Source organism: Vespula vulgaris, chromosome 13 (genome assembly GCF_905475345.1).
Source record: "Vespula vulgaris chromosome 13, iyVesVulg1.1, whole genome shotgun sequence".
NCBI classification, from domain to species: domain Eukaryota; kingdom Metazoa; phylum Arthropoda; class Insecta; order Hymenoptera; family Vespidae; genus Vespula; species Vespula vulgaris.
Genome location: NC_066598.1, coordinates 1,075,001 through 1,089,174, shown reverse-complemented (window position 1 = coordinate 1,089,174; position 14,174 = coordinate 1,075,001). Strand labels below are relative to the sequence as shown.

Here is a 14,174-nt window from a genome sequence, read left to right as displayed (position 1 = left end):
AGATTAACGATTGACGATTCATTTTAATATTTTTTTAAACAGTGTGCTATCGTTCGAAGCAGGTCGGTTTATGCAATGCTGGTTTTCATTCATTACGATATTCGCAAGTATATCGCGTATAACCACTTTTTTTTGTTAGCTGAGCATACTCCAGATTTGCGGTGAAGATATTTTTTTCCATCCGTTACAGTTTGTACTAATCTGCGTTTTTTTTTTTTAATCTTGAGATAGCTTTTCTGGTGAATCACATCTCGGTGCTGTTCTTATTTTTTTCTATCGCGTTCAAATTATCGGTGTCTAATTTGAAATATTGAATTTCGTGTCACGCACATCGATCTATTTTAAAGTAAGGAGATTCTTCCTCATTCGATTGGCTAAGTGTTAACACATTGTTAAGACCGGCTTAATATTCATTATTTTATTAATCATAATCGTTTTGAAATAATACACAGGAATAGCGAAAACTTTCTAAATATAAATCAATTTTTTTTTAATTTTGTTCTTCAGATTTTCAATAGGAAAATTAAAAGCTCTGGAACTTTTGATCGATCTTGTAACTTGAAAGATTGCATAAGTTGCATGCACGTGCAAATACTAATATTTATTACGTCGGCCGGTGAACAATGTGTCCATATATAAATTTATATTTAATAACATGTGTGAGTGTGCGTACGATTAAAAACATTAATTTCGATCAAATTGTATCAATTTTCCCAATTAGATCTAATTAATTAATTATTACGTTTCTTTCGAACGTTCCAAGAATAGAGAAAGCAACTAATTAAATATCCAACTACATATTCTAAAATAATATAATAATTGATATAAAAAAGAAAACCATGTATAACCCTCTATAATGTCATGTAACTTTTAACAAACTCGTTTGTTAAAAAAAAAAAAATTAATTTCTAATCGATTTGGAATTAATCAAATTATAAAACTGTAAGCTTTAATTACTACTACTTAAAAAGTCTTGAAAAGGACTAATTGATTTTTTCAATAATTTTGAAGCTTTTAACCCATTTTCTGCATTTAGTAAACTTCATTATATAATAATATGATTATACCATTATATATATTCTATATATTAAGTATTACTTATATATACTAATATAAGTAGTATATATTGAAAGTACTACAACAGAAGTTAAACATACTAATATAAGAAATAATCACGATCTTCACATCGAATAATTCTTTTTCTATAGAAAAAAAAAAGAAGAAAAAAAAACAAAAAAAATTACAACTATAATGAATTATAGAGGGTTGTAATAAAAAGCCTACCTCTTCTATCTAAACGAGACATTAAACAAGAAAAGAAACAAAAAGAGAAAAGAAAAAATGCAAAAAAGAGAGAGAGAAAAAAAAGAAAGGAAGAACGAATAAATTTCTTCGTAATCACTGGCTTTTAAATTATTCTCAGTATATATAACAAGAAAGATAAAAGATATAACAATAATGATAATAATAACGAGAAATATAGGAACAAAAGGGGTGATATACTTTATTTTCATTCATTATCCATCATTAGAAGGTCTATTATCATTACTATTATTATTATTATTATTATTAATATTATTATTTTATTATTATTATTATTACTATTTTAATTCTTTTTTTGTCTTTTTTTTTATTCCTTATTGTTTCGTTTCCTTTCAAAACGAGGACGGAAAAAGAAAAATATTGGCACGATTTATCCGGCGAGACGGTCAAAATACGTCATTTACGTGATAAGACTAAAACGTAAGGGTTCTTTGCAGCAGAGAATTAGATAGAAGTTTATAAATCACACCTAAGAGAGAAAGAGAGTGAAAGAGAAAGAGAAAGTGAGAGAGAGAGAGAGAGAGAAAGAGAGGGTGTGATCGATTATCGATCGGTCAGTCTGTCTCTTATACAACGGGAATAATTTAACGAACGAACATTTATAAATCGCAGGGGTGTAAAACTCCCGACTAGACCAATTTTTTCTTCTTATTATTTTCTTTCATCATCTTCGCTCACTGACAACAAACAACGACGACAATGACGACGAGGACGATGACGACGACAGATAAAACGCGAATATCTTACACAATCGTTCATGAGAGCAATTAATGCTCAACATGTATATATATATATATATATATATACATATACACATACATACATACACGCACTTTCATACATATTATATACAGGCGACAGCATACATACTTTTCTCACGGACGCTTTTAATTACAATGCCAAATGCATTTATACACAGCCTAGCTGTTAAGTGAACTATATCGACACTTACAGAAAGAGAGAGAGAGAGAAAGAGAGAAAGGAGAGAGAGAGAGAGAGAGAGAAATAATGAATGTAATTAACACATCGTTGAGATATATATATATATATACCGTGAAATGGATCGCTTGTTCTCAGTGTGTGTATGTGCATGTCTCACACACATTTTTTTTTTTTTTTTTTTTTTTTTTTTTTTTTTTTTTTTTGAAAAATATGTCACATATGCATATGCAATTATTTCAAAACAATGCAGTGTTAAACGAAATTTATTATTATTATTAAAAATTGTTTAGAGTGAACAATCGAAGAGTTATAGTTAGAAAAAACACTATGTAGCGAAATTGAATTTTCTTTTTCTTTATATCTATCTATATATATATATGCATTGAAAAATATTCTACGTGAAAACATTAATAATAACGTGGTAGACGATACAAGTGTAATCTCTTTATGTAAATAGTTTGCAACAGAATGCTAAAAGATTATATATCCATTCATCTAGAAAAGTATTCTAGGAAGAAACAAAATTAGCACTTGCAGTATCTGTAAATTAAAATTAATGGGCTCTCACATTTGAGTTATCTTTCTATACAACATAAGTGATGACACATATACCGATAACACATTTTCAACGAATATAATGTTATACTTTTCCTTTCGGCTTTTTTTTTTTATTTTACGAATTTGAACTACATTCTGATGCAAAAAAAATATATATATATAATCTTCAGTCAAACTTCGAAAGGAAAAAAAAAATCAATCAAATTTGTTAAATAATTTAAGTCTGTCTCTTCTATTCTACTTTCTACTAAAACATTATTGATTTTTTTAGTAATATTTATAGTATTTTATGCAAGTACTCTTCGATTAATAATAATAATAATAATGATGATGATGATGATGATGACGATGATGATAAAGATGATAAATATTTTTTAATGCGATAGTCACGAAAATATTTTTATACTTTAGATGTACTAAGACAAAATTTACAAATGTCCCTTTTCTTGTTCCCAATATATACAAACAAACACACACACACACACCAAACAAGTGACATTTTACTCTAACACGTTTCATCGTACGTCGTCTGAAACAAATCTATAAAAAATTTCTTGACTATACATTATTCTACTGATCGACGCGATGCTGCATTTATCAAATAGCTTCATTCAAAAGTTTCAAACGAGGATCTATAAAGCGTCTCGCGTTCTTGTGCGTTAAACGCAAAACAAAACGATTCACATCAATTTGAACAAAGTCGTCTAAGATCCATCGATTTCTAATATCACGTGAATTAAAGGAACTTTTGACCCACCTAATGGGAGACTTAAAAAATAAAGAAGCCCAAAAGATTCAAAGATGTGTTAATATACAGAGTTATTTCTTATTTGTTTGTATGTCCTGCGATCTATGTATCTCTTGAAGAAGAAATTTCAAAGCTCTGGCTATATAGCGTGGAGATTAGAAAATATTCTTTTCTCTTTGAGTTTCGTTTGATCGTGTGTGTCCATGTGTGCATTTATATATGTGTGTGTGTCTTAATAGAAAGAGAGAGGGGGATAATAAACACGCAAAGGCCGAGCTTAAAGAGAAATGTTATATATATATATATATATGTACATATGTATGTATATATTACATACATACATATATACATACTCGTGGTACTATAATGCAAATGCACACACATTGAAGAAAGCTTGGGTTCTCAAAAATGAAGAATAAGAAAGAAAGAAAAAGAAAGAAAGATAGGAAGGAAGGAAAAAAGAAAGAAAGAAAGAAAAATGGAATAAAGATTTGTGAATTCGAGAGCCCAAAAATATTAATCAGAAGAAAAACTTAGTTACAACACATCGAACAGTCACTTGCTTCTTCTTCTTCTTCTTCTTTTTTTGTTCTCTTTTTTTTCGTTACAATTCATAATCCTATATAAACATAAAACACGATCGTCTCTCGCGTCGAAGGACGAAAAAGATGTTAAACGTTCTCTTTCTGTTTCCTATTTATATTTCATTAAGTTTCATATTTTCTTATTGAATTCGGTTTGACGACACGTAATAATATATGATGTAACGTAATATATCGGAAGAGAGACACACATACACAGGCGCGCGGATGACGCGACGGACGCACACACACATACACATACACACACACTAAGATTGTCTAGGCTGGACCAAGGTGTTAGGCTGTTGTCTCCATCTCCTCCTGACGACGTTCAACTTTTTCAAATAGAATTGGAGGGTCGACCGATTGATCCCGTACATCTCGGATGCCTGAGTGGTGCTAACGCCCTGTTGCAATATAGCTTCCAATGACATTTTAACCGAATCTAAACTATACTTTCTCCCCTGTTTGTTAGCCAGTGACTTAAGCAACGCGCCTACGTCAACCTCTGGCCTAGGACGTCTCGTGTTCGGCACTTTTTTACAATCGAGGAAATGGGACGCCCAAAGGGCGGCACCACCACCACCAACGTCCTCACCAACAACGACGTCACCAACGTCACCACCATCGACACCAACGACCACACCAACACCACCTACATTCCCTCTCGACCCTCGAGACCGCGCTCCCGCCCCCCCACCTGCAACGAGGAAACCCAAGCTAGTGTGTCGGCTAATTTATCCCGCTCTTTTGTATTTTTATTTTTTTAAATGATATACCAAGAAAACATAACAACGAAAGGAACCGCGACACCAAATCAATCAATCAATCAATCGTCAATCAATCAATCAATCAATCAATCAGATTTGCTTTTTCTTATCGGCCCTATTTCATGATGACAGTGACGATGATGATTAATAATGATGATTATTGTTGTTGCTATTCTTTTTTTTTATTATTATTATTATTATCATCATCATCATCATCTTAGAGAATAAATAGACAGAGAGAGAATGTGAGAAAAAGAGAGAGAGAGAGAGAGACAGACAGACAGATGGATAAAAAGAGAGAAAGAGAAAGATAGAGAATGAGTCCCAAATCCTAAAATCATGAAGATTGTCTGACGCAACACCTGATAAAGAATTCTAACTGGGAACTTAGAATTCTAATTCGTATGGAAGCTCTGCTTCTATCCAAGGACTCTTTTTGGATAGAAGATTCGCTGATTTTCGTATACATCTCTATATATTATATATATAAATATATATATATAATGCGTATATACATATATAGGCAAATGACCTGCTCTGTGCGAGACCCTCGTGTTTTAAAGTCTTTGAATATTTCAACCGTCCACCGAATAATATATGCTCGTCTACGTAAAAGCTAAGAGCTAAATTATTACTGCTACTTCTTGTTCTTTTTTGCTTTTCTTTTTTTTTTTCTCCTTTTTTTTTCTTGCAGAAATAAATATAGACGACTCGACGTTCGTTAAACCACATGCATTTGGCTACGGTCATCAAAATCCAAGATTAGAATCAAGAATGACGAGGAAAAGGGTGGGGCAAGAACAATAAAAATAAATTGAATAAATAAATAAAATAAATAGATAAGTAAATAAATAAATAAATAAATACAAAATAAATTAATTGATATAATTCTGATGGCTTACCAGGATGTTGAGAGTTATCATGGGACGGCCCGGCCCTATTCGTATCCTGCTCAATTTCATTCAAATCATTCATATCATCATCTAGGGTCAGATCCTCAACGCTTTCTTCTTGGTCCTCCAAATACTCGGACTTTGGCTCGATGAGATTATCATTTGGCTCGGGATTGTCGAGTGGTATCTAAGGATAAATTACGACTCGACGTTAATAAACCTCGTATTAAAAAAAAAACCGAACGAATAAAACAACAACGACAACGAGAAAAAAATTTGTACAAAGTATAGTGAAATTGTCTCGCACCGTTTCCCCTCTGCGAGAGCATGCAATGAGGCTAACAAGCAGCAGGATAAAGTACGAAGTTTAATATGCCAACGCGCGAAAGAAATTGAATATAAATGTAATCCAAGTTCCATTATACGTTGGCAAGAATCAATGCCTTTATTACATGATATCTGCTCTTCTCATTTTTTTTTTTTTCAATGATCAATCGATATCATAGGATGAAGACCAAAATTTTCTAAGTGAGCCAAAAGTTCCCGAGTGATCATAAAAATCATTTTTTCCAAACCTACCGAATCATCTGATAACTAACACACTTTTGGACCACCTAGAAGGATTTTTGGTGACCATCTTGTACAAAAAAAAAGAAAAGATTGAAAAAAAAATAATAAAGACAGGTGGGAGAATTGATCTCTCTAACCTGAAGCATCTCATCGGCAGGTTTCGTCAGCTGCGTCATTAAAGCTGACCTGCCGAGGGAGTCCGTGGGATCAGCGTTCGTTTTTTCGTCCGCGACAGGTGCTATCGCAAGTGCCGGCACGCCCATTTGTTGAGGTATATCGCTTGAATTCGATGCTTCGTGATTTTCTACGGAATTATCTTCACCGACGCTTCTTCTTCTAAGTCTTCTTCTTTTCTTTGATGTTGGACTTTGCGAGCCCTCCCTGTTGATTAATGCAATACTCGTTTTAAAAAACAATAGTCGCAGAATTTCGCAAACACCGTTTCTCTATTTTTTTCTTGTCCAACTACATTTTATTTTTATGACAGATATCTTAAAAAAAATATATATATAAAAAAAAATAAATAAAAAATGTAGAAGAAGAAAATATATCGACGTATCTCTCTCACCTCGAGGAAAGCTCCTTAGGTATTTGGGGACTGTGCGAGTCTTCGGGCAAATCCCCTATAGAACTTTGTGCCTGTCTAGGAACTCTGTTCCTTTCAATGGTGAGACCGGAAGACGCGTAGGAAATGTTTAACGGCGATGACCTCGGCTGTGGCGCGACTTTAGATACCCTCGAAACTGTTTTATTGTTACCACCGCCCGTTTTACTTTCCGAAAGGCCCTTAATTTGTAATGACTCGGCAGCCTTAAGGAGTGCCGTTAGTTGGTCTTGGGAGATATTCACTTCTCCCCTGTACATATAATCCATCATCGCCTTCAATTCTTTAAATTTTACATCTTTGAGTATGAATACAGGGTGCTTATCATAGTGCTCGCTGAGGAGGCCCTGAAATCAAATCAAAACATTCGTTATAATCATATCGTAACATACCATCCAAGTTGATCCAAGATAAACATGCGTATTATACGTATGCGTTAAAACTCTGTAACCCAAACATTACATAATACATATGTATATGAAGGAACTACATTAAACTCGTAACTCATACAGGCTGGACCAAAAGTTCCTGGATGATATTAAAAATGCAATTTACTCTACATCGAGACAATTCTGCGCCAATTTTCGTCGTTGTTCGTATTCAAGCCGGGCTTGCAAGAAAGCCTAAGCCTAAGAAACTTTCAAAAGGGATCGATTTGAAAAATCATCTAGGAATTTTCTCAGTTCCTTCCTGCCTGCTTGAACGATTCAAACAAAACAAAAATTATCTTCCGAAGATCAACAATTGCATCTTACGATGGAAAAACAAAATAAGAAAATAAAAAAACAAATAAATAAATAAATAAATAAAAAATAGGAGTCAGACGCGCATATATTAACAACGAAAATATTAATATATATTAAACCAATTTATATATCACACTGATGCTTTAAATAATGCTACAGTGTTAATGTAACTATAGTTTGAAATTCAATCGATATACGAAACAGATCCCGCTCCCTAAACCCTCCCCTCCTCTCCCCTGCCCCTACCACCAATGGAGTTCAGGGTAAAATCCCAGGGAAGTGCCCTGGAAAGCAGCCATCTTGCTTTCTCTGTATTGATCAAGAGTAAGGAGGGGAGAGGGGGTATATGTCTGGTTCTTGCTTCTCGCTCTCTCCCACCAGGAGAGAGAGAGAGAGAGAGAGAGAGAGAGAGAGAGAGAGAAGCAGCAGCAAGTACAGCAGAGCGGCCATCTTGTTTCAACACAAGCCCCCTTTCCCCTACAAACGCGCGATGGCAGACAAACCCCTTCCGTCCCTTCTCCCTCTTTTACTCTCTCTCTCTCTCTCTCTCTCTCCTCATTCTCTCTCTATCTATTATTCGCTCTCTCTCTCTCTTTCTCTTTCTCTCTTTCTCTTTCTCTTCTCTCTTTCATCTCTCACTGTTTATCTATCTCTCTCTCTCTCTTTCTCTCTCTCTGTCATTCTCTTTCACCCATGTATTTGGTATTGATTTGACTCTGACAGAGAGAAAAAAGAGAGGCATCGAAAAAGAAAGGAAAACAAAGAAAGAAGAGCGAGAGGGACGTATAAACGACACCGATGATCTCCATCCTGCAATACCGAATAATACATTTCTAATCCATTGAAAAGAGAAGATAAGAACAGAAAAAAAAGTTGCTTTATACCATAGAGTTACTTTTTTCATGAGTTAATCCGGTAATTAACGTGAAAAAGGTTATCTCATGAAATAAACCAAAACAAACCAAAAATATACGCACGTATAAATTTACATATATATGAGATAAAAATCTCATACGTACGTATGTACGTACTTATTATGTTCGCTATAGATTTTATATATATATATATATAAGATAATAAATAAGGAAAAAATAAAGGAAAACATGGTATTACGTAAAAGCGATAAGAAAAAACTCACCTCAAAATATGGACTGCACGCGGAGAGGACTACCCTGTGGGCCTTTAGGTATTTCCCCTCCGCTGCCAACGTGCAGTCGACCAGCGTACCGCTTTCATAAAGCGTGTCGAAATTTTGTATCAGTGTGCTCTGATGATTGTTCCATTTAAGGCAGAACTGCTGGTCATCCTCCATGTTCTCTGGTATCGTTTCCTCGTTTCTGCGAAATCAAAAGAGAAGCACACACGGCTATTGTTGGTTGATCGATCAGGAGAAGTTTGTCGTGTTGAATATTGATGCCGACGATGGAGTCGCATGTGTGTGAGTGTGTGCGTACGCGCGCGTGCGCGTCTCTCTCTCTCTCTCGCTCTCTTTTCTCTTTGGATGCGTGTACGAGAAGCCCGTAATCGAAACGACGGAAGACGAAATACGATATTCACGATCCGCCCGATGCTATCTATACTTTCCACGTTTAACAATTAAATCGTACATCGAACCGAACAGAACACAGCGCACTTACGGCACCACACGTTTCTATTTTTCCGTCCGTCTATCCGTCTATATCTATCCATCTATGCGTCTCTATTCGTCTATATTCTAACTATATCGACCTCTATATTTCTTTCTCCATCAATCTATATATCTATCTATCTATCTATCTATCTATCTATCTATCTGTCTGTCCGTCTATCTGTCTATCTTCCTTTCCGTCTCTTTCTTGCGTGTTCCTTCCTTTCCGTGTACCGCCTCTTCCTCTTTCGATGGAACACCAAGCACGCACGGCCGCGCGGTCTCGAAAGCTCCGGAACGAAGCACCGAAGCTTCCAAAATGGCCGTGTGATGCAAGCGCGTCGCTTAGAAGAACGGTCTCTCTCTCCTGGGCCTTTTCCTTTGTGCGTGTCCCTCTCGTAACGGTATAACCGTGCAACTTGGTAGTGGGGATGATGCAGGAGGACGCGCAAGCACCGCGCACGCGCACCACGGAAAGTCGACTTCTGCGCACGACTTGCGCGCCGACTCGAGGCCCCCTGGGACTCAGGGGCGTTTGCTCGATTCTCTAGGCCCCGGAAAAAAAATTTTCTATCCCCAATTTTTATTTTTTTCTCTTAATTTTGTCGCTTTTTCCTCTCTCTTGTTATTTTTGACTTATGTCGTAATGAAATTGTACGAAGGATCGATCGCTCGAGAAAGAGAGAGAGAGAGAGAGAGAATCATTACATACGCATACGTACGTACACATCTATAAAAAAAAAACTGACAAACGTGAGTCTAATGAAGAATAGTACGAAAGAAATGAACGAATAAATGTGACAGTCTAACCTCAATTTTTGTTTTATTCTTTATTTCTCTCTATAGATTATCCGTAAAATCTTTCCAAATAATCAGCAGAATTGCGAACGACGATCCAAACGCGGATTGATAATAGACGACGAGAAGTTGCCATGGCGCCTGGGGCTCGAGTTAATGAAATCCGTATATAGTAGAGGGACGACGATTTGAAGAAGAGAATAAAAAACACGGTGGAAGAAGAAAAAGATAGATGTAAAGAGAGAAGAGAAAGAGAGAAAGAGAGAGAGAGACAGAGAGAAAGAGCGAGCGTGTTGAATCGTGGCGCAACGAAACGAAACGAGACGAGACGAGACGAGACGAGACGAGAGAACAAGCTGATTTACGTCACCGGGATTTACATCAGAGAGACGCGCAATAAAGCGGCAAATCGATCCTGCCCTCTCTTCTCACATGCGCAGAGAGTCTAGAAACGCGGGTAATCCGCACGAGATGAGAGGGGTGGAAGTGGAACGGTGAGGAGGTGTGGAGGTGTGGAGGTAAAGGAGGTGGAGGGGGGGAGAGAGAGAGAGAGAGACGAACGATACGTTGTTGAAATCACACACGAACGAAGGAACGATACGAACGAATAAAGAGAAAGATGCGACGACGAGGAGAAAAAGAAAGAGTTAGAGCGACTGTCCGATTGCGTAATCTATTTATATTGTTATCTGCTGCCGGAGTCGCGTTGTTACGTCAGGACGGCGCCCCGGTGCAACGTGCGTGAAAGGAAAACAAATTGTTGACAAATAATTTCGTTCGATTTTGTATCGTTCTTGCTCGTCGTTCGCCCAGACGCGAGAGAAAAACATGACACGCCTCTCTACGGTTCGATTTTTTAGTCGGGTCTTCTCGGTGGAAGGAAAAGAGAAGCAAGACGGGAAAAGGAAGAGAAAGAATAAAAAGACGCGAGAGCGAGAGAGACAGACAGATAGATAGATGGGTAGATAGATAGATAGAGAGAGAGAGAGAGAGAGAGAGAGAAATACGTATGCGTACGTACATGCGCGAGAATATACGGTAGAGTAAGAGATCGAAAGAATGAGAGAGAGAGAGAGAGAGAGAGAGAGAGAGAGAGAGAGAGAGAGAGAGAGAGAGAGAGAGGAGACGTGACGAGACGTGGATGGCAATATGGCCGACGGCGAACTAGCACCCGGACAAAATGGCGATGGGTAAAAAGCTCGTAAAGGAAAAGCGCAAACGTTTACGTCCCATCGAACGATCCCGTCCTCGAAGTATTACGTTATACGTACATATATAAAAATGAATAAAAAATTAACACGATTTATCACCGAGTTAACCTTACAATCGTTACGTGCGACAGTAAACGAACCGAACGCGGAGGGGAAACGCCCGCGCCATGTCAGCCGGTCTCGAGAAAGATTTTCCGGAATTTTCTTCTCCAAACGCGATATTCTTAACGCGTAGAGACGTGTATGCACTTGATATATATATACCTACATACATATTATATATATATAAAGATATATACACGTATGTACGTGTACATTATATATATATATACATATATATATATATGTACATACATACATACTCGATTAGATTATCACTGATCCGTTGTTATTAGATTGAACTTGTTTCTTTTATATTGGCACTCACCTAATATAGGGTGTATAAAAAAGAATCTAATATCACAGCAATCGGGGGATCGGTGAAAAGTGGGGAAAAAACTCCGTGAGCGGACGTCCGAGCCTCGGCGTGCGTCTCCAGCGCTGCCCTTTTCAACAATGGCGCGGCACACGGTTGCTCGGTCACTCTCGCGACGCCCGTCAGAGAGAGCGCAAGTCTCGTTCTTCGTCTCCGTCTCTCTCGCTCTATCTCTATCTATCTATATATTCTCTCTCTCTCACTCCGACTAGGATTTTCAATGGTGGGAGACCCGAGAACCGATGGTACGAGGGGATGAAAGACGAGGAAAGAAGGAAACCTTCTAGAGCATGCGCGCTTTACCTCGCGAGAAAAAAAAAAGAAAAACGAAGAAAGAAGAAAGAAAAAAGAAAAGAAGAAAGAGAAAAGAAAAGAAGAAAGGAAAATAAAAGAAAAATGTAGCTATAGAATAGACGAAATCGTTCCTTCTTCTTGCTCTACGAAGAACGCGTTCTTCTTCTTCTTCGATATAGTCGCAAAAAATCTAGAATACATATACGTGTGTATATATATGTGTATATGTACACATACACATTCATCCGCACGCGTATATAAATATTTTATTACATAGAAATAATATATCATGATATATGTGTATATATATATATGTATATATATATATATGTACATATGTATATCTCGACCTTTCCTCTTCGATCTATTCGAATAGGCTTATGAGAAACATATTAACGAATAATGAGAATATTTGCCTTGTGTAAAAAAACCGGCATGTGTTTATGTCAACGTCCTTTTTGTCTTTCGTATCATTTCTTTTTTTTAGAATAGTTTTTTGTTCTTTCGCGATATTTTCGTAAAACTTATCGATCGTGCAACGGAAAACTCGTTATTTTCAAATTACAATGGGAGTACGCGTCGTATGTGTGTGTACATATATACGTACATATATACGTGTAAAAAATGGACGCTAACCTATTTCTCGTCATTAGATCGTAATCCATCTACATTCATTCATGTTAAAATATTCCTTTTTTCTTTTTTTATGCTCGCTTGTACGTTAAACTTATCGAGTCGAGTAGGAAACGAATGTTACGAAGATAAGAACGAAGGAAGCATGCAAACGTTAAGCCGAGAATCACGAGAGCAGATACCGGTAAAATAATAGGCAATAAAAAAGTGAGAACGTATATGTATTCGAAGACGAATCGTGTATCCGTCCCTGGATCGGGACCTGGGACACACGTACGTAATGGCCGACAATGCGGACTCGTTCGTGACAAAATGGCGAAAACTCTGTAAAACGTGCCGGAAAATCCGAACCTATTCTAGTCCTTGATCGATACGCGAAGTCATCGATTTTAATCGTCCTACGAGTCACTTTTTTCGTTCTTTCTCTTAAGAAAGTCGAGAAGAGGACGGAGGAATCTAAATTAACGACACTTTTATTGGATTTGAAAACGTCCAATTTGAAACGATCGAAATCGCCATGGCGGAACAAAGACTCGATTTTCTCCCCATAAGCTTTTCACGAATCTCTACGAAATAACCTTAAAAAATCTCCCTCTCTCTCTCTCACACACGCATACACACATACTCTCCTCTCTCTCTCTCTCTCTCTCTCGCTCTCTTTCTTTCAATATCCTTCATTCCGACTACGTTTCAACGACTGAAACTAAGAAATCTGATATGCGAAAGAGAAGATACGTACTGAAAGATTACTCACCTATATTGGCACAATCTAAATATCACAGGAGGAAAAACTTGGAAAAACTACACGTCCCCGGTCCTCAGCGTTCACTATCCGAGCGTCGTGGGTTCTTTTAGCACAATGGCCGTGGTACTACGCGTTAACGATCGACGAGTCTCTGCGCGCGGGCGGCCGGGACGCACGGAAACGGTCTGTCCCTTACGGGGAGACGCGGCGCAGAGAATTGAAATTAGTCTTCTGCGCAACCAAAACGCGAATAGTAGGGCAAAGAGAACGGCCAACTACTTCAGGGCCGTACCTACAAATTTTCTTACCCGTTCTTTGACGCTTGATCGATGTTAACCGAAAAAAAAAACGATGTCCTTTGATACTCTTTTACATTTGCAGGAACAAATTTAAGGTATCGCAATATTCTTCTTTCTTGTTCTTTTTTTTTGTTTTGTTTTTTTTTTGTTTTCTTCTTTCTTCTTTTTCCTATGACCAAAATTTTAGGTACGAGATAAGGAAACACGATCGACGAATTATTATCAGAGTCGTTTAAACTTGAAAATGTTTTTGGTGTTAGGGGATGTTGTTAAGTGGAATAAGAGATTTTCAATTTCTTCTAATAAAAGAGAATCTCTGTAAAAATGGAGAAAAGGAGGAAAAGGAACAATTCTCGC

The 14,174-nt window shown here is 36.9% G+C and overlaps 1 protein-coding gene across 37 annotated transcripts in view; it reads right to left on the bottom strand.

The window, feature by feature from the left end:
- LOC127068415 (longitudinals lacking protein, isoforms A/B/D/L) overlaps nucleotides 1-13,695 on the bottom strand; it is a 132,812-nt gene extending 119,117 nt beyond the window's left edge. For 34 of the 37 annotated variants that reach the window (XR_007782912.1, XR_007782917.1, XR_007782914.1 and 31 more), the window contains exons 1-5: nucleotides 13,528-13,695; nucleotides 8,874-9,072; nucleotides 6,954-7,336; nucleotides 6,523-6,766; nucleotides 5,825-6,002 (exon numbers count right to left, since the gene is read on the bottom strand). Coding sequence is in view for 30 of the 37 variants with exons in the window: in XM_051004578.1 (XP_050860535.1) it covers nucleotides 5,825-6,002; nucleotides 6,523-6,766; nucleotides 6,954-7,336; nucleotides 8,874-9,047 (979 nt within the window). In the remaining 7 variants the exon portion in view is untranslated. Of the gene's footprint in view, nucleotides 1-5,824; nucleotides 6,003-6,522; nucleotides 6,767-6,953; nucleotides 7,337-8,873; nucleotides 9,073-10,172; nucleotides 10,666-11,798; nucleotides 11,992-13,512 lie in introns of those variants that run through there. The other 3 variants (XM_051004566.1, XM_051004564.1, XM_051004565.1) reach the window with 3 other exon arrangements.
- Nucleotides 13,696-14,174: the final 479 nt, after the last annotated feature.